This window comes from Aotus nancymaae, unplaced genomic scaffold (assembly GCF_030222135.1).
Source record: "Aotus nancymaae isolate 86718 unplaced genomic scaffold, 86718_ANA_hifiasm-v0.15.2.pri h1tg000032l_0, whole genome shotgun sequence".
In the NCBI taxonomy this organism is placed as follows: Eukaryota; Metazoa; Chordata; class Mammalia; order Primates; family Aotidae; genus Aotus; species Aotus nancymaae.
Genome location: NW_026988445.1, coordinates 26631660 through 26653401, shown reverse-complemented (window position 1 = coordinate 26653401; position 21742 = coordinate 26631660). Strand labels below are relative to the sequence as shown.

General features: G+C 40.5%; 1 protein-coding gene across 5 annotated transcripts in view; it reads left to right on the top strand.

Moving 5' to 3' along the window:
- The window catches only part of PLD5 (phospholipase D family member 5), a 307787-nt gene that overhangs the window by 131952 nt on the left and 154093 nt on the right, over window positions 1-21742 (top strand). For 4 of the 5 annotated variants that reach the window (XM_064383654.1, XM_064383653.1, XM_064383655.1 and 1 more), the window contains one exon: window positions 9024-9192. The exons of the other annotated variant lie outside the window; for it this stretch is intronic. In XM_064383654.1, coding sequence (XP_064239724.1) covers window positions 9024-9192 — 169 coding nt within the window. The remainder of the gene's footprint in view (window positions 1-9023; window positions 9193-21742) is intronic. 5 annotated transcript variants of the gene reach the window in all.

The window sequence follows — 21742 nt, the reverse complement described above, 5'->3', positions numbered from 1 at the left end:
GCCTCCGCTTTCAAAATCACTCTGCTTAGTTCCTCTGTCAACCCAAAGTGTGCTTGTAGCAGGTCCTCTAAGATAAGACAAGGGCCAAATCTAGTGTTGTCAAACACACGAGCTCAGACAAAAACCTGAGTTCAAATCCCAGCTCGGTGGCGTTCTCTCTAGCTGGATGACACCTGGGAGCCCTGCTCTCTTCCTCTCCCAAACTAAGATCATCCCTGTCTTGCAGGGTTATTGTTGACGATGATATGTAATAATATCTGCAGAAGTAGTTTTAAACCATAAGCAATGAATAATAGCTACAGTTCTTCACTTAATACAATTATAGACCTGGAAATAATGAGGCTTTCATCTGCCTGTATCATCTAGACTTAGAGAAACAGTGATCCCCTACCACCAACTCAAACTCACTGTTATGTTCTCTGCAGCTATTGTCTTTGACAATCAATTGAAAAGTTAATAAAAAAGAAACATCTGGTGACAAAAAATAAATGAGTATTAAAAATGGAAAGAAATACATCAAAACGACACAGAATACACATTATAGGAGCTCCCACTGGCAATATATGCAACAATTTGAATGATGAATGATGACAGTAGTAGGTTATAAAACTTTGAAATAAGAAACATGAATCCATACTAATTAAACATTTTTTAATATAAAAAGTGATGGTTAGCTGGGTGTGGTGGTGCATGCCTGTACTCCCAGCTTCTCAGGGTACTAAGGCAGAAGGATCACTTAAACCCAGGAGTTCAAGGCTACAGTGAGCTGTGATCCTTCTGTACTCCAGCCTAGATGACAGAGCAAGACCCTACCTCAAAAAAAAAGTCTTAAAACAAAGGGTGATAGGAAAAGGGGGGAAGCTTTTCTTTGTGGAAGAATGTCAATAACACATAATGGAATAGTTGGAGCAGAGTAGTGTGTGCCTGTAGTCCCAGCACTTTGGGAGGATCACTTGAGGCCAGGCATTCAAGACTAGCCTGGGCAACATAGTGAGACTCCATCTCTAAAAAAAAAAAAAAATTAGCTGGGCATGGTGGTATGCACCTGTAGTCCCAGCTACTCAGGAGGCTGTAAGACAGGAGGATCACTTGAGCCCAGAAGTCTGAGCCTGCAGTGTGCTATGATCATGCCTGTGAATAGCCACTGCACTTCAGCCTGAGTAACATAGCAAGACTCCATCTCTAAAAAATAATCAGGATACTGTTAGCCAGCCAGCCCTTGCTGGTGTTCTTTCTGCTGTTGTTCACAAGTAAATTCATTCTGATCCAAAGTCTTAGGGAGTGAAATACACATCTCAGTTGAAATAAAGCAAGGTCTCTAGGTCTGTATCAACTATTTCCATGCCTAGAGGTGGTCAGTGAATCTGCCAGATAGGTAGTGAGTCTCTAAGTCAGAAATTCCACTATCTCTTTGGGAAGGTGTGAACCATTGCCTTGTCAATCCTATGCTTTAATTGTAGCCATATGATCTCTAAAGCAAATGTAACAAAATGAAAAGTGGACGAATGGCACTTAATTAAACTAAAGAGCTTTTGCCCAGTGAAAGAAACAATCAAAAAAGTAAACAGGCAATCTACAGAATGGGAGAAAATATTTGCAAATTATGCCTTGACAAAGGACTAATACCCAGAATTTATAATGAACTTAAACCAACAAGAAAAAAAAAGCGGGCAAAGTACATGAACAGACACTTTTCAAAAGAAGACATACCGGCGACCAACAAACATGAAAGATGCCCAACATCACTAATTATCAGACTAATGGAAACTAAAACCACAGTAAGATACCATTTCACACCAGTCAGAATGGCGATTATTAAAAAGTCAAAAAACAGCAGATGTTGGCAAGGATGTAGAGAAAAGGAAATACACACTGTTGGTGGGAATGTAGAGTAGTTCAACCCCTATGGAAAGCAGCAAGGAAATTTCTCAATGAGCTAAAAATAGAGTTAGTATTTGACCCAGCAATTTTATTAGTGGGTATCTACCCAAAGGGAAAAAAAAAATTTTATCAAAAAGACACTGCACTTGTATGTTTATTGCAGCACTATTCGCAATAGCAAAGTCATGGAATCGGCCTAAGTGTCTATCAGTGGTGGATTGAATAAAGAAAACGTGGTATGTGCACACCACGCACTACTACATAGCCATAAAAAATAATGAAACCATGTTCTTTGCAGCAGTGTGGATGCATCTGGAGGCCATTATCCTAAATGAAATAACTCGGAAACAGAAAATCAATTACTGCATGTTCTCACTTACACATGGGAGCTGAACAATGGATATCCAAGGACATAAAGATGGAAATAATAGACACTGGAGATCCCAAAAGGGAGGCGAGAACAAGAAGGGGAAGGGTTGATAAACTACCTGCTAGGTAGGTAGTATGTCACTCTTTGGGTGATGAGATCACTAGAAGCCCAAACCCCAGCATTATGAGGCATACGCATGCAACAAACCTGCATGTGTACCCCGAATCTATAACTAAAAAAAAAATTATAGCCATATGACCACAATAAGGGTAAAAAAAAACAATCACTTTACTTTGAGTGCAAACCTAATTGCATTGATGAGCCAAGATCTCCTGTTCAGCTTCATTAATGCGACCAGAGAATCCAAATCTAAAGAATGAACGTCAATGCATTGACTGTCATGTACCTTTTAAGGTCAAGTCATGATAACTGATGCCGTGCATTAGGCAACAAAAGAAAGCTCACAGTCACTTTGAAAATGTCACGTAGGCACCAGTTTATGACTCCTTTTAGCCAGTGTATGTAGAAGCATTTTAGTAACTGTGCTTTATCCGTCTGAAAACTTGGAGACATTTTTTTCAATTATAACTCTTCAGACTAAGTTACTTTTAAAAATGTCTTTCATTTAGCGTTTACTATGAAGGAGGCATTAAGCACAGCATGTCGCTGAGATTCCCTCCTCTAATCTTTGTAATAACCTTTTTTTCTGCTCAGAAGTGGGAACAGATTTAAAGAGGTTAGTAGTAATTTGTTGAAGGTCACACAGCTCATAACTGGCAGAGCTGTGTTTTGTCTATGTTATTTCAAACCCTTTCTTTTTCAACTGTTCTCTACAATAATGCCAAAATCAGGTATGAAAGTATAATATTTTATAAAGATTCTTCTGCTTACCAAAACACAGACACACACAGCACTTTTTAACACTGTCAAATGCATGGACTTCATTTTTTAGTAGCTTACTAAAGGGAAACTACAAATAGTTCTTTGAGAAGGTACAACATTGTTCCTGGATTGAAAGTCAAATCTGGATGACCACATTAAGTTTGGAGAATAAATACCTGCTATTAATAAGAATAGTTCCAATTCTATTTAAAATTCTACTAACAACATAAAAAGCTTTTTCTTATATTTATTCCACCTAAGCTCCCTGGACTCAGTTTACCTTAGAGTATCAAGAAAAGAAGTATAGAAAGATCTTTGTTGTATTGTATTCCTGTATATTCAGTTTTCCCCTAGTTGTTAGGTGTCAGAATAGTGCTATACAGCCTCTGGGTAGAGTTCTCTCACAGATGGCAAATAGGTATTCCAGGGATTTGCCCAAAGGTGAATTTTAATGAGATCTGCCTACTTCTTTCTTAGCTTGAGAAGTATGAGTATACTCAGGGCTGTGATGGCATGTAAATGAATTCTGCTCCTATGCTAATTAGATCAAGTCTCTGCAGAGTAGCCAGCTGTTGGTTGTTAAAGGAAATAAAAGTATAGGTCACAGAAATAAGTCATTTCAAAGCTGGTTTCTAGAGACCTTTTCTAGCATAAGAAACAGTCATATAACCCAGAAGGAGCAATCAGCATGTCCGGGTAAAGAGAGAGGAAGAGAGTGAGCAGATAAATAGGTCATTATTTTGAAGCCTTCCCCTGGAATTCATTATCCACACAGAGTGTGGTCTCCAGACCTTGAGTGCTGTCTCTATTTTTATTTCTACTATAAATTCATAGTTTATCTTGATATTTAATAAAAACCAAATAACAATAATACAGTAGTCCCCACTTTATCCTCAGAGGATATGATCCAAGAGCCCCAGTGGATATGTGAATTCTTGGATAATGTAGAACTCTATGTGTACTCTATTTTTTTCCTATTCATATCTACCTGTGATAAAGTTTAATATATAAAATAGGTACAGTAAGAAATTAACAATAAAAAAGAACACTTGTAACAGTATACTGTAATAGAAGTTATGTGAATATGATCTCTCGCTCCAAAATAACTTATTGAATGTAATATTTTCAGACCTTGATGGACTATAACTGAAAGAGTAGAAAGTGAAACCAGGATAAGGAAGAATACTGTAATAAACTCGGTCTTCTTGGCTCCCGGGGAATTACACTCTTCTCCTACAGCATCTCCAGTACCTTTGTCTCTGTCTTCTTCTCTTGCTTCGCTTTCTCTACCAACCAGAAGTGATAGATGCTTTCCATATTTGGCTTTGACCCTATTCTCACTTTTAAAGAAACCTCTCTTGATCATCTTACCCACCTCTAAAGCTTCAATAACATAGAATATATGTGTAATAGATGTTTCATTATCCATCTGATGAGGGCATCTTACCCCTTCTTAGACGTAGACCCGTTTGACAGTCTGAGGAAACCTAAGCATCATTCCCTGAATCATGTTTTTAAATGTATAAATTAAGATACTTAGGGTTGCAAAGGAAACCAAAAATGTTAAAGTGACCAGAATATTTTTACAAATACATTTATGATATGCTAATGTGTATCCTGCAGTACATATTCATGAAGTAACAAGATCTGGTCACTTCCGCACTTTCAAAGTAGTGAGAAAGACTTGGAAATGTTGTCTATAACTGTATCACAGTATGAATTTTTTTTTTTTTTTTTGAGACGGAGTCTCACTCTGTTGCCCAGGCTGGAGTGCAGTGGCACGATCTTGGCTCACTGCAACCAACCTCCACCTCCCGGGTTCAATTCTCCTGCTTCAGCCTCCTGAGTATCTAGGATTACAGGTGCACACTACCACACCCAGATAATTTTTGTATTTTTAGTAGAGACAGGGTTTCACTGTGTTGACCAGGTTGGTATCAAACTTCTGACCTCATGATCTGCCCACCCCAGCCTCCCAAAATGCTGGGATTACAGACATGAGCCACTGTGCTGGCCTGGAAAATTTCTAATGGAGACAAAATTGCAAGTTTCATTAATATTCCTGTGTTTTGTTGCCTATGTTCATAACTGGAGGGAATTTTACATTTTAGATAGAGACTAGGGAAAATAAAGATGGAAAATTCAAATTCGTAGATCCCCCTGAACTCTACCCATAGATCTAAGTTTAAGAACACCTGGTCTAAAAATTTCCAGAAGAGATTGGGAAGAGAACCCATAGGGGACAATATGAAGAAGGGGATGTTATGGAGCCATTTGTAATTGTGCAGTTACACTATATTCCTCCCTTCGTATGTTTGGTTTATCTGGGCTTCCTGTGTCTTCTCTAGTCTTTCTTCATATACCTCTTCTATCAGAGTAGAATTAAAACTAGCCACTCTTTGTTGGCAGCTGCTGTGTTTTGGCATTGTCTTCTTGGAGGGATGTTTCTGTTTGTTCGTTGGATTGTTTTTTAAATATATCCAATGGTTGTAGCAGAAACTATGGATTATTGGGATTGTTTATCCCTGCTATGTCTAGCTTCTATTAACATAGACAATTGGGCTTTAAATGTGAATAGAATTAAGATATTCAGCTTCAACCTCTGTCTCTTGCCTTCAAAGGTCTTGAGGTAGATAAAATAATCCCCTTTCCAACTTGGAAGTCTGTCTCCCCTTGGCTTCCTGAACGCTGCTTTCTCTTAGGCCACTCTCGGCTTCGCTAATGGTCTCTTCGGAATCCTCTCATCTGTTTCACACTCAACTGCCAGAAAAATGTAGGCGTTTCCCCCCACATTAGGCTTTAGACTGGTTTTCTCGTAATCTTTTCTTCCTTGATCCTCTCTCCCAATCCCCAATTTGCGTTCTTTCCCATGTTCCTTGTCAGTTTTAATGGTTCCCAGCTCCCCTTCTCCCAGCCGAGATTTTAACAACACACAACAGGTTATACCATAGTATATACTTATGGTAGGCACTGGGCATACAATTCTGGACCAATGAAACAGGTTCCTGCCCTCACACAGCCTATAATCTATCAAGGAAGGCCTTGATCAAGTAATTTCAAGAGCGATGTGTAGGATGAAAGGGAGGAGCAGGTCACTGCAGAAGTTGGTAATAAGGAGAGCTAGCCTAGTTTGGGGGTATACGAAAGCCAATCAGAAGAAGCGAAGTTTCGATTGGAACTTTAAAGGTTAACTGGGAGATGGCTCAATAACCAGTGTAGGAATTGGGATTAGGACAATGCACGTGGAATGTGAAAGTCTAAAAACAATAGCGGGGAAGGAAGATGTCAAATATGGCTGTGGTATGAAATCCACAAAGGGCATTTGAAGCTGCAGAGAGGCAGGCCACATTGGTAAACTCTTGTCAACAGGGGCGAGTCAGGGGCATCATCCTGAAGACAGTTGGGAAGTTATTAGGCAGCAGGCAGAGTGTCCGGATTCACATTTTTAAAAGATTAATCCAATTTCAGTAGGGAAAATGGTTTGGAGAAAAGCAGGAGCCCATATGAGGAGACCATTGGAGCTGGTTATACAGCCCAGTTAAGAGACAGTTTGTTGGCTTTGCAAGAAAATCTAAGTCCTCATTGTTTCTGCTTTACCTGCCCCTCATACCTTTAAGATTTGGTGTCCAAAATAACTGGGCTTTAAATGTGAATAGAATTAAGATATCCAGCTTCAACCTCTGTCTATTGCCTTCAGAGGTCTTGAGGCAGATAAATGGAAAAGCTGCATGCTGCTTTTCCTTCTCATTGACCAAATTCAAGCTTGTTTTCCGCCCCGCCCACCACCCCCGGGCTATTGCAACAGCTTTACTCTCTACTGCCTTATCTTCCATTTCCCCTTTCTCCATGCCAGTAGGTACAGGCGTGCTGTCAGTTAGCCCCCTAAAACACACGTAGTTGCTCCCAAATGCATCAAAATTAAGTCCAAACTCTTCTCGCTTGTTCACAGTCTCTGCAGTGTGGTCCCTACATATGCTGCCAGCTTTCTCCACCATCGCGAGCTCCCACCATAACTTTCCTACTTCATTATCCCCTTGGCTCACTAACTCACAAATATTCAGACAGGCTATGTTTTACTAACTCCCCGCTCCCTCCTAGAATATCTTTCTCTTCCAACTCACTCATAAAAAATTTGCATCTTTGAAGACTGATTTCAAGCCCAGCTTCCTCCTGGATGTCCCCAATCAGAATTAATTTTTCCTTCCTGCCCTTGTTCCAATGATTCTTTAAGTGATATGTTTTTCCTTGGATTAAGCTTCTTACCCTTGTTTCACCATTTACTAGAGTTTACCTCCTATCTGAGTCGGTATGTATGAGACAGGCTTTTCCAATAAATTGTAAGTTTTTGAGAGCTAGGGAGATTTGTGTTAGTTATTTCTATGTTGCACACAGTGATTTGCCTACCCTGTGCTCATAAAGGCTCAACAAATGTTAGGTTTTTGGGTGGTGGTAGGCTGATCGAACCCCAAAATTGCAAATTTATCTGAGCTACATATCCAGAGCCCATTCTGGTTATAAAATTCTAGGTATGCACAAGAACATTTTGCTAGCAGTATTGTTTTTGTTTCAAAAGCTGGCTAATCACAACAAGTCTCAATAAGAGTAACAATTAAGTATTTTATTGAGAACTCCTGTATTCTATGTTGAAAGCAGAAATTTATTCTCTAAGTATTTAATGAGCCCTAATTGTGTCTCTGGCTCTGGGCATATGACTATGAACAAAACAAATTTGTTTTCTGGATATTTTTATAAGGGCTTGAGGTTTTCTCCATTAAGATTACAGGAGGCCAGGTACAGTGGCTCACACCTGTAATGTCAGTACTTTGGGAGGCCAAGGAGGGCAAATCACGAGAGGTCAGAAGCTCTAGACCTGGCTGTCCAACATGGTGAAATCCCGTCTCTTTGAAAAATAAAAAAAAAAGTTAGCTAGGCGTGGTGGTGGGTGCCTGTAATCCTAGCTACTTGGGAGGTTGAGTCAGGAGAACTGCTTGAACTCAGGAGGCGGAGGTTGCAGTGAGCCAAGATTGCACCATTGTACTCCAGCGTGGGTGACAGAGCAAGACCCTATCTCAAAAAAAAGAATTGCAGGAGAATATACATGAATAAATCACGCTTAATAAAGCTGGAAAAAAATAGTCCATTCCTTTGGTCAGAAGTTATCTGTCACCTAACTCAGAAGTGAAAAAAAATGCAGCCAAGAAAAGGTATGACAGCACGATGGATATATGGCCAATAGAACAAAAAGAAAAACAAACAATATTGCGGATTGCAGCTTATTTAGGGCTTGATTATACTATAATTTTATCCTTTTCTTGTCTCTGATTTTAACAAAGCCCTGCAACAAGCAGGTGTTATAATTCTATTCTCAGTGTCACTTTACACCACAGACTAGGAAGCGTCAGTGGACACTCAGCAATAATAACTGCATTTATTGAGTTCTAATATATGCCCTGCATTGTATTAGAAACTGGAGATATGCAAAACTCAATTTATAGTCTCAAATAGCTCGCAGAGTAATATCTTATATAGGAATTGAATTGCTTTCAGGAAAAAAAATAAAGGAATATACAAGGATGCTTCTGTAGGAAGCTCACAATTTTTTTTCCAGGCTAGATTGAAACTGGACGTTAGAGACATACTCCATGATTTTCTGAAATATAAATGCAGTGCTCACTATGAAAAAATAGGACATAAACTCTCAGAACACAATAGATTAGTGGAGGTTAAATGTAAGAGGACTTTTGTGGGAAAAAATGCAAATTATGAGGAGAGAATACATTCAGAATGAGTAAAGAGTATTTTTTAGATGTCTGCTGTATGCATGTATAAAGATCTGTGGCTTCAAATTTGACTAGATTTTGTTTGTTTGTTTTTCAAAATCTTTTCTAAGAATTGCCCTGGTGGAAAATATTCCTGAAGGCCTTAACTATTCAGAAAATGCACCATTTCACTTATCACTTTTCCAAGGCTGGATGAATTTACTCAACATGGCCAAAAAGTCTGTTGACATAGTGTCTTCCCATTGGGATCTCAACCACACTCATCCATCAGCATGTCAGGTAAGCTACATCTTCTGTGTGTGTGATAATTTTACTTACGTGCATTTTACACTCTTTGGTGTTCTGGTCCTCAAACTCAAGCTCATTTCTTTTAGTCTACCCACACCCTGAGTATATGTACATCATTGCATTTATGTGGATGTGCTGTTGTTAATCATATGTCGCTCAGCTCCTATTAGAATGCCAGGTTTGCAGGGACAAAATCGTGTTTCATCTTTGCCTACAGTCGGCTCTTTATACAGAATTGCTGTGTTGCACAACTTCAGGGGGTGATATTTACATGATAATCTCTGTCAATGGCATGGTCCAGAATTCTGCTTTGCATAACCTGCTTGTTAACAGTTCTAATTATGTAACTACTTGCTGAGGCATTTATTTGGTTAGTTTGTATTATAATTTACCTTTCAAGTTATAATTCACCCACAGCCAAATGTTTTAATAATAGAGTGAAATTTCCCAGGATAGTTATTTTTTCTCAACTGTCATATTTGGGTGAATGGACAAAAGAAATATGCTTATTTCTTTTTTTAAAAAAAAAAAAAATAAGGCTTAGAAGAACTGCCTCTAGAAAACTTACTTAATGATCTAAATAATTTCTGAATAAAAGCTCTGGGTATAAGAAAACAGTGCTGATGATTTTAATATGTTTTTCTTTATATTGGTACAACCGTGATAGTTTACATTAAGCTACCCTATCTAAATGTATAGCCATTGGCCTACACTTACATGTCATATGTAAGTCAAGGGTAAAATAAGTTTTGTCTCCTTTTATACAAAATGTACTGGCATTAAGCTTATAATCATGATCTCACTGGTACTTTGAAAGCTATTGAATCTATTCAGTTACTATGTTAAAGTCAAAAGTTGCTGGAAAATAAAAGCAAACAAAAAAGACAAAGGCCATAAGTAATGAAGAAAGGAATCAATTTGCTAACTATAATCTACACTTTTCCATCCCTGCTGAAGTTTAAATAAGTGTTTCAGGATTTATCACTGCATAGTATCTCCTAAAATATAGTGGTTTAAAAACAGTATTTATTTATTCATGATTCTGGGCAGGGTTTGGCAGAGAAGACTCATCTCTGATCCATATGGTGTTGGCTGGGTGGCTTAGCTGGGGATGGAGAATCCTGGATGGCTCACGTGTCTGGTATCTCAGCTGGAGTGACTGGAACATCTGGGATGGCTGCAGTCTGTCTGCATGTTCTCTTATCATTCAGTAAACAATCCTGAATATGAATCCTGAATATGGTGGTTGGAAACAATCCAACCACCTCTTTACATGGTGGTTGAATCCTCAGAAGGCAGAGGGCTCTGGAATCCTAGAATGTTGCTCCCAATCTATTCCATTGGTACAAGCACATCTCAAGTCCAGGATGGGAGGAGCAACACCCAAGTGCAGGAATGAGAATGATAGTGGCCATCTTTGAAAATAACGTACCACAGCCCACTCTCTGGCTGTAGCAATTCATATCTCTTCTACATGTAAAACACATTCACCTCGTTCCTCAAAATGTGAATTCTACTACATCAAGGGCTCTGGAGGGAAGCCAGAGATCACCTCCAATACCCTGTCTACTCTTTGGCTGGATCTACAAATCAGATTGATACCAGGCAGATTGATAGGAGTAAATTTTATTAGTTTTACTCGTACATGTGGATCTTCACAAGAGAGTGAAGTCCAAAGAAGTGGCCAAAGTAAGATGTTTGTATACTTTTTAGACAAAGAACAATAAATTTGAGAAGAAATGACAAGACAAAGGGGATCTGTGTGGGGGCAGCAAATTTCTAGGGGAGCCACTAGGAGATGCAGAGGAGGTATAAAACTAGTGGGGGATAGGGTTACTTCATTAAGTGTATCCATTTGGGTCCATGGCAGACCCCAGTTTTCAGTCTCTGGTGATAAGGGCTATTTTCTTACCCTGGTACAGGGAGGATGTGCTTCTCAGAAGATTCTTTATGATTTGCTGCATACAGGAAGAGACAGGTCAGCTATCCTTTACTGAACTACAGTTGTCCCAGTGTTTTCCACTTGAAATCATCATCAGTATACCAATCTGATATATTTTGAGATGCCACATCCTTCAATCCCTCAGCTCAAAATCCAGAATCTCTTTATTTGCATCAGGTCTGGATCTGAGTGAGGCCCCTCACGTGGACTTCTCTTGATTTAGAAACATGTGAACTAAAAAGAGTAGTTATGTGCCCCCCAACACAGACGCTGAATGTAAAATGCTAAGACAGGGGTAAGGTAACTAGAGATACTTTGGTTCAAAGGGGGCAAATGGAGAGTAGAAGATTGCCTCCTGGAGTGTGTGAGCCCGAGCAGGTATGGCTCTAGACTGGCTAGCTTACATATGAATGCCTGGCTGAGGCATTTTTATCTCTAAGCATTGGCTAACCCTCGGAGGGGCAGTCTCCTCCCAGCCAGAAAGGGGGGTGGGTGGGTGTGTGCGTGCGCAGACGCGCATGTGTGCATTTTTAATTGCTGCATAATTGATATACATCATTTTGGGGTACACGTAATAATTCATTATTATAGTTTGTAAAGATCCAATCAGTGTACTTTGGGACTCGATCACCTTAAACATTTGTCTTTTCTTTAGGCTAGAAACATTCAAATTCTTCCCTTCTTTTTTATTTTTATTTTTGGAGACAGAGTCTCGCTTTGTCACCCAGGTTGGAGTGTAGTGGTGCGATCTTGGCTCACTGCAACCTCTGCCTCCTGGGTTCAAGTGATTCTCCTGCCTCAGCCTCCCAAGTAGCTGGGATTATGGGTTCATGCCACCATGCTCAACTAAGTTTTCATATTTTTAGTAGAGATGAGGTTTCACCTTGTTGGCCAGGCTGGTCTCAATCTCCTGACCTCAAGTGATCCACCCGCCTTGGCTTCCCAAAGTGCTGGGATTACAGGCATGAGCCACTGTGCCCAGCCCCCTTCTACGTATTTTGAAATGGACAGTAGATTATTGTAAACTATATTCACCTACTAATCTAGTGCTAGGTCTTATTTCTCCTACCAAACTGTATGTTTGTGTCTGTTAATCAAGTTCTCTTCATCCACCTCCCACACTTCCCAGCCCAGAAAGGTTTTTTAAAATGTCATAATGTCATAATATACAGAAAATTATATGCAGTACAGAGCCCTTTTTGTTTGGCTAAGACACCCACCACCTGAAGTCATTTCTTACTTCAAGAATGTTGTGGTGAGTAGAGACACCAACCTTCATTCTCTACATTTTTTCTAAATTCTGCAGGAAAACTAAACAATTCCTTCTTTAGTTTATCTCGTTCTTTGTAACTCTTATTATATACTGCAAAAACTTGTAATCTGCCCAAAGAATTTCAGCTGGCTTCACAAGTCCATTAGTTATATTTTCTATGTTCTACTTTATAGCAGGTGCCATTACATAATACAGACAGCCCTTTCTCAAGACTTCAAAAGCAACTTCTTTACTGTTCTTCCAGCCTTGAATAATAGGAGTAGAGGCCAACCTCTACCATGACCCAATCCCACATGGCTTTAATTGTTTACTTATTTATTTTTTTGAGATGGAGTTTCGCTCTGTCACCGAGGCTGGAGTGCAATGGTGTGATCTTGGCTCACTGCAACCTCCATCTCCCAGGTTCAAGTGATTCTCCTGCCTCAGTCTCCTAAGTAGCTGGGATTGCAGGAACTTCCCACCACACCTGGCTAATTTTTGTCTTTTTAGTAGAGATGGGGTTTCACGATGTTGACCAGGCTGGCCTTGAACTCCTGACCTCAAGTGATCCACCTGCCGTGGTCTCCCATATGACTTTAGGTTTTTATATAGTAGTTTCTGTTTCAGTTATCTATGCCATGTAACAAACAACTACAAACCATATTCTTCATTGTTTCCTACAATTCTGCAGGTTGGCTGCACTATCCTTTTGCGCCAAGAGTGCTGGCTGGAATCACTCACGCAGCTGAACATAGGGGCTGGACTGTCTGAAGGCTGGCCAGGTCTCATGCTCCCCAAGTGGACTCTCTTAATTCAGTAATTTAACCCAAGATATATATAGGGCAGCTGGGTTCCAACAGCATGAAAATATAAACTATAAGGCCTCTTAATGCCTGGATTCCTAGAACATTTGCCACATTCTATTAGTCAAAGCAAGGCACAAGGCCGGTCCTCAGGGGAGGGGCTGTAGCCCCCAGGAGTAGCATGCATGGGAGGAATTGTTGATAGCTGACATTGGAAACCATCTACTGGAGGTGATTTGGTAGTGTGAGCAAGAGATAGTTCAAGTCGTCTTTCCTTAATCCTAGGAAGGCCGGTACCTAGCCGCTGAATGCAGCAGGAACTGCAAGCTTAGTTTGATTTGGTAAACCATGCAGTGCGTCCTGACCAGCACAGGCAACCGTGCTGTGTGAGCACAGGCTGTTAACAGCTCCTTTCCACCTCACGTGCTCCACTGAAGAGCCAGGTGTGTTAAACACACAGTAGGAAGGTTTGCATTTACACTTGGATTGACAACCTGATTATCTCTTTTCTGCTATGCTGTGCCTTGGGAGTGCTGACTTTTTCTCTTCAACTACAAAGTTGTCTTTCCTGAGTGGCTTTCTTTTTCCCCTGTGCTTTACTGTTTCTCTCTGACCCTACCCTAAATCCTGGTTGGCTTTCAGTATTCCTATAGGCAATCTAGATTGGAGCCGATTGGGCTGGGATGTCCTAGGTAATGTGCAGCATTCCCCAGGGGCGCTCAGTAAGTCTGTTTGCAGGACTCAAGGTATTTTGGGGGCTGAGGCAGTAATGGGGGGCACCCTGTGGTTTTGTCAGCACAGAGGATTGGTGTGAGGTGGTTCATACGACTGGAGCAGAGGCTGTGCAGGCAAAACTCACATCCCTAGGAGGGTGACTTAGCCTCCCGTCTTTAAAAGGGGCATGATCTTCCAATGCAGTCTGAGGATTTCTGGGCCTTCCCAGCTTTTAATCTGACCTTTCTTCCTTGTCCTTCAGCTGTGAGCTAAACTCTTGCTCCTCAAAGTGTGGCCGTTGGATAAGCAGCAGCATCTTCATTACCTGGGAGGAAGTAAGAAATGCAGGTTCCCAGAACTCACCCCAGCCCTCCTGACATCAGAATCTGCATTTCAACAAAATCCTCAACTGATTCATTTGCTTAAAAAGCTCTGGAAAATGCTGAACTGAAACATTCTTCCCTCATGCTCTATGAGCCCAGCAAACTCTCCTAGTGTTCAGACCCTCTGGTAGAAGGAAGGTCTGTGTCATTGTTCCTATGGTTACATACGGAGGGTAGCTGAGGTTTCAGGTCAGCTTTGCATAACATTGCAAGCATGGGTGCCTAGATACACAGTGAATAGTTGTTGAATGGATTTTGTCAAAGATAACCAAAAACGGATACTAGTTAAAGTGGTAGGGACTGACTTGGGTCAGTAATAAACCATTGCAATAGGCAAGTGGATCCAGGATGAACTGAACTCAACCTTGATTTGTGAAGAGGTGACTGGGAGTTTAGAAGGGAATGAGGAAGTGGGACTGACAAGAGCTTGGGCAAAGTCATGGAATTAGAAATTTATATTAAAGGCCGGACATAGTGGCTCATGCCTGTAATCCCAGCATTTTGGGAGGCTGAGGTGGGCAGATCACCTGAGATCAGGAGTTCAAAATCAGCCTGGCTAACATAGTGAAAGCCTGTTTCTACTAAAAATACAAAAAATAATAGCTGGGTATGGCGGTGCATACTTGTATTCCCAGCTACTCAGGAGGCTGAGACAGGAGAATCGCTCGAACCCAGGAGGGGGAGGTTGTGGTGAGCTGAGATCACACCATTGCATTCTAGCTTGGGCAACAAGACCAAAACTCTGTCTCAAAAAAAAAAGAAAGAAAGAAAGAAAGAAAAAGAAATTTATTGAAAATCGGGAAGGAGAGGTTGGTCCATGTGAAACCCATCTGGGTTTGCTAACTGGCAGTTATAGAAATTAGACTGCTACCCTCCCACAGAGGCCGTGAGACAGGGGCCCTATTGTTAGTTGTTGACTGGAACAAACAGCAGATAGTCAAATGTGGCAAATCACGTGTCAGCCTTGAGCTTTCTCAGGCAGGTACTTTATGGGGGAATAAGGGCCATCCCGGGGATGTGGCCTTGAGCAGGTAGACACTATGTTAGTGTTTGTTCAAGTGTTTTAAGTGGAGCTGTGAAAAAGATGGGTAAAATCTTCTGTGCTGAGAATCAGCAGTCAGAGACCAAGGTTGAGGCTTAGTCAAGAAGAGGGCTCAGAAAAGACTGGGTAGAGTTTGGCCAAAGAGAGAAACTTCGTCAATTCCGTGACATGAGAAGAAATTAAGGTAGATGCTATTGATGTGGAAAGATGATAACACTTGGAAGCCTGGTTCAAGTCGCTCTCTAACAACTGGCCTGCTGCCAACCAGTGGAACTTTTCTACTTACTGCCAATGGCATCACTGTTGAACTCACAGGCAAGCTTTCAGAAAGAGACCTAGTTTAGTCCAATGTCTTCTGGTAGAGTCAGACTGCTCCTGCCAAGGAGACACCTCTTAGCTGCCTCTTATCTCCCTGATGGCACCGGACTTCCGTACCGTGTAAAACCAGTTGGTTTTCTGTAGTTTTGAGCCTAATTTTGCTTTCCCTCTTTACAAGGGGGAGATCTGCCTTTGCAAACACGTAGGATAGAGGGGCTTCATCTGCTTTGGGAAATGCGTGGAGTCAAGGTGCTGTGAGACTGATCTTGTGAACAGTTCTCCCTGCACCTGCCTGTCCTTGGCCGTGCCCTGTGGGGAACCAGAAACAGTAATTTTGGAGGGTTCTCACTTCAGCAAGGTGGTGGAATTTCTCCTCTTTCTCTAGTTTGTTGGTAGCCAAGTGACTGTTTCTGCAGAATGCCATGCCTTTGGTCTCCACTGGCCAAGAGCCAGGCGTGGACCTGCTCTTTAAAGAAAGAGCAAGCATGCAGAATTTAGGGTGTTCTGTTGCCTGACTGGCTATCTTTCACCTTGCCCCATTCACCTCTCTCAACCCCTAGAGCAGCATACACAACAGGCTAGCATTAAAAGGTCCAGGGGAACTTATCTAACGACCACATTTCTTGGGCATTTAAAGATTAATTTTAGAGGGCCAGGCATGGTGGCTCATGCCTGTAATCCCAGCACTTTGGGAGGCTGACGTGGGCATATCACCTGAGCAGGAGTTTCAGATCAGCCTGGCCAACGTGGTAAAACCCCATCTCAACTAACAATACAGACGTTAGCTGAGCGCAGTGGCACATGCCTGTCATCCCAGCTACCCAGGAGGCTGAGGCAGGAGAATTGCTGGAACCTGGGAGGCAGAGGCTACAGTAAGCTGAGATGGAGCCACTGCGCTCCAATCTGAGTGACAGAGCGAGACTCTGTGTCATGAAAAAAAGAAAATTAACTTTAGAGTCTGTTCCCCTCCTTTCCCCCTCACTGGGCAAGTAGGGGAGTAATTGTGCAGAGATCAAGAATGGAGAATGGAAGCAGGTGCTCACTGCCAACACCTCTTCGGGTAGAGTTCAAGGACCCCTGTATCCCTTTCTTTTCAGATAAAATCACCAAGTTTTACCCTAAAACTTCAGTGCCTAATAAAGAAGGCACTAACTCAAAGCTACTTTGGTTTAAATTTTTACCTGATTTTATCTTTCGAATGGAAAAGGAAATTCAGGACTACCCAACTTTTCAAACTTTGGGCAGCCAGTCTTTGGACTTGTGTGAACCCTTTTATTTTTAACAAGACCCTGTAAATATTGGGAGATAGTCACTCATTGGTTTATTGCGTGCAAAAAACAAAATGCTAGGAAAAATGGTTCACACCCTAATTATTCAAGTGAGCCAAAATTAAATTTTCTTTAAAATATTCGTGTGCCAAACACTATCATTCACAAATACGTGTGATAACAAAAACTGTGTCAGGTTCACAGCTAATTTTTCATTAATTTTTTTTAGAAATAATATTTTTTATTTGAGGGACAATAGTCAAATGTGGCATTTAGTTCTAAACTGACAGAGCCAGAAAAGTCCTAAATAGAACCATAAATGGCACATATATAAACAGGAACTGTAACTAAAAAGCAGCCCAGCTGTTTATTATAATGTAGCAATAGGGAAACGTGCCAAGAAACCGTGTAGCCAGCAGCAAGCAGAATAGCTGAGCAGCAGAGGCACACATTTTATTGGTCTGGTCTCAGGCTGAATAGCGATTTCGTAAGAGTGAGTGATGGTTGTTACTAACAGGAATGATGAATGTGTGCTTTTTTATTTTTCATTTGCATGGAAACAGACAGGTTGATTTAAAATGTGGTTTTTATCTGTACCTCCAAAAGCTTGCTGTTTGGGTTTCTACCTGAAATACCCACTTTGTTTTTTTTTTTTATCTCCCACCTGCTGTTAATCTCTTTGTGTTCGTTTCCTTCTGTGCTAAGGGAAACTGGAGGGAACCCTTACTCCATATCACAGCCTGCAAAGGGCTGCTGAGGTCTATAGTTTCATGATAAATTCTAAAATATAAAATTCTATATTTTATATTTTAGAATTTTATGAAAATACATGGTCAGGCAAAAGGTTTTGTTTTTCCATCTGTCTTGATGATGAGATGCCATCCTAAAATACCGAAGTTCCTAGGACATCTTGATTGCCAATTTATGGGACAAAATGATGGGAGTTTATGAAATCAAGCCTGTTCGGAAACAGCCAGGAAATATAACTGAAAAAGGCTTATTAGTAGAGCTATCTAATTCACTGGGCAAAAAAAAAAATTCTCATACTCTGAGTTCACTGTGAGGAATCAATAAAATAATTAATGAGCTGCAACAGTAGAATCTTAAAGAGATGTATTTATGTGAAATCAATTAGATACTAGTCTGTCAGTGAGCTGTGATTGCCAGCTGATGATACATCACAATTGTTTGATTTTGAGAAATTATGATTTTTTTTAATTGAACAGTATTTAATAAATCACAAGCAGCAAACAGAAAAGCTCAGTGATCCAGGAGGCTGTTTTTGGAAAGTACAAGCCTGGATCCTGCCTCTGCACAGTGGCTAGCAGATCTTAGAGGGACTGCAGAAATGAGCCAGGAGTGGAGCTTCGGTTTTTTGTTTTGTTTCTTGACCTACTTATTACTGTGCAACCTCGGGCAAGAGGATGAACTCTCTATGCCTCAGTTTCCTCGACAGCAAAATCAGAGTGATAACAGAACCTGTCTCATAGGTTGTTGTGAAGATTAGATTAGTTAATACATGTGAAGAGTGTAGAACAGTGTTTGACCATTTTATCACCTATAAAAGGTTTATTATGATCATGAATATTGTTATTCACATTCACTTATTTGTGTACACTCTGAAACTCTAGTTCAAGCTTATTCTATTAGCAGCAAGCTCTCTTTTTTTTGAGATGGAGTTTTGCTCTTGTCGCCCAGACTGGAGTGCAATGGTGCAATCTCACTGCAACCTCCATCTCCCAGGTTCAAGCCATTCTCCTGCCTCAGCCTCCAGAGTAGCTGGGACTTTAGGTGCACACACCACCACGCCTGGCTAATTTTTGTAGTTTAGTAGAGATGGAGTTTCATCATGTTGGCCATGATGTTCTTGATCTCCTGACCTTGTGATACACTTGCCTCGGCCTCCCAAAATGCTGGGAATACAGGCGTGAGCCACCGAGCCTGGCCCACAGCAAGTGTTGATTATGGCTCTTGCACTGTGCTAGAAACTGGGATGGCTACTATGTAAAATTAGACAGGGATTATAGTTTCTACAAATGTGAGACTCTGGGTAGGTAAGAAGGGTTAGGCAAATGATCATTAAGTGTGGAATTCTTACTTTCCTTTGATGTATTAATTATAAATCTTCAAGCGTGCCTGCACACCACAGTCTTACTCTCACTCATGTACTCAAGCAGTTCTCAACTGACACACCCATTGAAAAGTAGCTGCTCTATCTTTGGAGAAGCAGGGGGGCACTTCAGCTTTGGAAAAGATCTGGAAGGACTGATCACCCCCTCACCATCCAAAAAAGCCCCATTCTCAGGAATTCTGCAAGCTTAAGAAAACCTTTTTTCTCTCTCCATTTGTCCTGAAATGTATGACCAATCACTATCTGGCAAAATTATCTGCTAAGATTGTGAAATATTTGATCTTAGAAGAGTGTTATTTAATAGAAAATACAACCCCAGTCTATATTTGCTGATATATATATACAGACATATATATGTGTGTGTATATAATATATACATACCTACACGTGTGTGTATATAAATATATATATATATCTCCCTGTGAACAAGTGACATCTTGAATTTTGAAAACACAGCATATTATGTGGTCTTCTCAAAACTACAGTCCCTTCTGATTTTTGTTGATTGATGTTTTGTTCTGTATTGAAAACCCATATGACATAGCAGCATTCACATGACCCTGCCATTGAGCTGCAGGCAGCTGTATCCACGTGTGACTCAGGTCTCCAGGCACTGTCTGGTAGCCCACTCATCCTTTTCTGCAATATTCTTCCTAACTGACCCGATCAATGCAGTTTAATAAACAGACAAGGGCTTTTGTTTCATCAAATTAGAAAACGTTTCCTTGTCATGTTTCATAGCCATCTTTATGATTCATTCATAAACGATATGATTAACATTTTCTATTACAACCACTGTACATTTTGGCCCATAATGCCTCTTACCTGTCCTAAGGAAGCCCACGGTCCGGTGGAGTCCTCTACGGCCCGGTGCCTCCAGCACCTCTGACTCCCAGGTTCCGCCATCCTTTCCATTCTCCATCTTCCCTGGCCCTCTAGGCCCACTTGTCCTCCCTTGCCCATCCCTACAGTCCTAGGCAAGTCTCCATTCCCTCTTCAGGTCTTCCGAAGGAGACTCTTTATTCACTCATCATGCACACGGTCAGCATCTACTTTGTAACACAGGGCCGTGCCTGAAACCCAGAAGAGTCCTGTTTTTGACAATGTCACTCCCATGTAAAAGTCTGATAAAAGTGTCCAATAATCATGTAGCCAAACATGAAATATTTGATTAAAATTTCTTTTATTAACGATTTTTTAACCCAGGAAAATAACATCACAGCATTTCCTAGTTTTGATTTTGCCCGAAAAAAATATTGGCATAGTTGATGGAGACTGGATCCTTTAAATAATTGAAATTCTTTGAGCCTATTATAAGTGGCAGGTTGGGTAAAGGAGTCAGGGAGAGCAGGATATTCTGATGCAATGTGAAAACACACATCTCATTTTTGTTTTGATGTAGATCCTGAGGATCTACACATTTCTACTGTATTATGCAAACTTACACACATTTCTACTGTATTATACAAACTTCCTACAGTGTTGTCTATGTTTAATAAGGACATAGGGAAAAATAAAACTGTATAAATTAATGAAAGCATAATTAGGATACATACAAATTCTCTGTTGTTATGTGGCTCAGTTCGGAATTGCTTATTTTGTTTCTATTTAGTTCTCAGAGCTTGCTTTTATAGAAAAGGCATACTTGCAGTGTTATTATTCCAGAGCCATGTACTAATAGATTTGAATGACTAATAGTTTAGTAGTTGTGGTCTCATTGAACAAACATCACAACTCCTCTAATCTTCACTGGCCTCATCTATTAATTAAAATTAATGAATTAAATACTAAAATTAATTCTGATTTATAAAATTATACCCCTCTATAAAATGAGTATAATAATAATGCCTATCTCATTTAATTGCTTAGTGAATGCAATTAGATACTATTTGCGAAACGCTAAAGAATGGAGTTTATAAAAGGTAGTCGTGGTTTTCATTTTTGTTGTTTTGGTGCAGGACATGTACTTTCAAATTTAGTGGACACTTAACTATGTAATCTTACAGCAAGAATGATATTCAACTGTCAGGATTTCAACTTATAAGAAAAGAGGTTAAGATAGAAAATTCTACACAGAATACAAATTCAAATTGCTCTCTAGGGTGCAGGTGAGGAAAGGAGAAAGAAAAATACACCTGTTATTCAGGTAGATTCTCACTTTCTCTCCCAATATGGTGGTTTTGAACTGTGGCTGCCAGTCAGAGTCACTGGGGAGATTTTTAAATATGCTGATGCCCAAGCCAATCCCAGCCCAATTAGATCAGAATATTTGGAGAGGGGCCCAGCCTTCAATACTTTTATTATTTTTATTTATTATACTTTAAGTTCTGGGGTACATGTGCAAATTGTGCAGGTTTGTTACATAGGTATACACGTGCATGGTGGTGGTTTGCTGCATCCATCACCCCGTCATCTACATTAGGTATTTCTCCTAATGCTATCCCTCCCCTATCCCCCTACCCCCTGCTATCCCTCCCCTAGCCCCCCAGCCCCAACAGACCCCAGTGTGTGATATTCCCCTCCCTGTGTCCATGTGTTCTCACTGTTCAACACCCACTTATGAGTGAGAACATGCGGTGTTTGGTTTTCTGTTCTTGTGTTAGTTTGCTGAAAATGATGGTTTCCAGATTCATCCATGTCCCTGCAAAGGACATGAACTCATCCTTTTTTATGGCTGCATAGTATTCC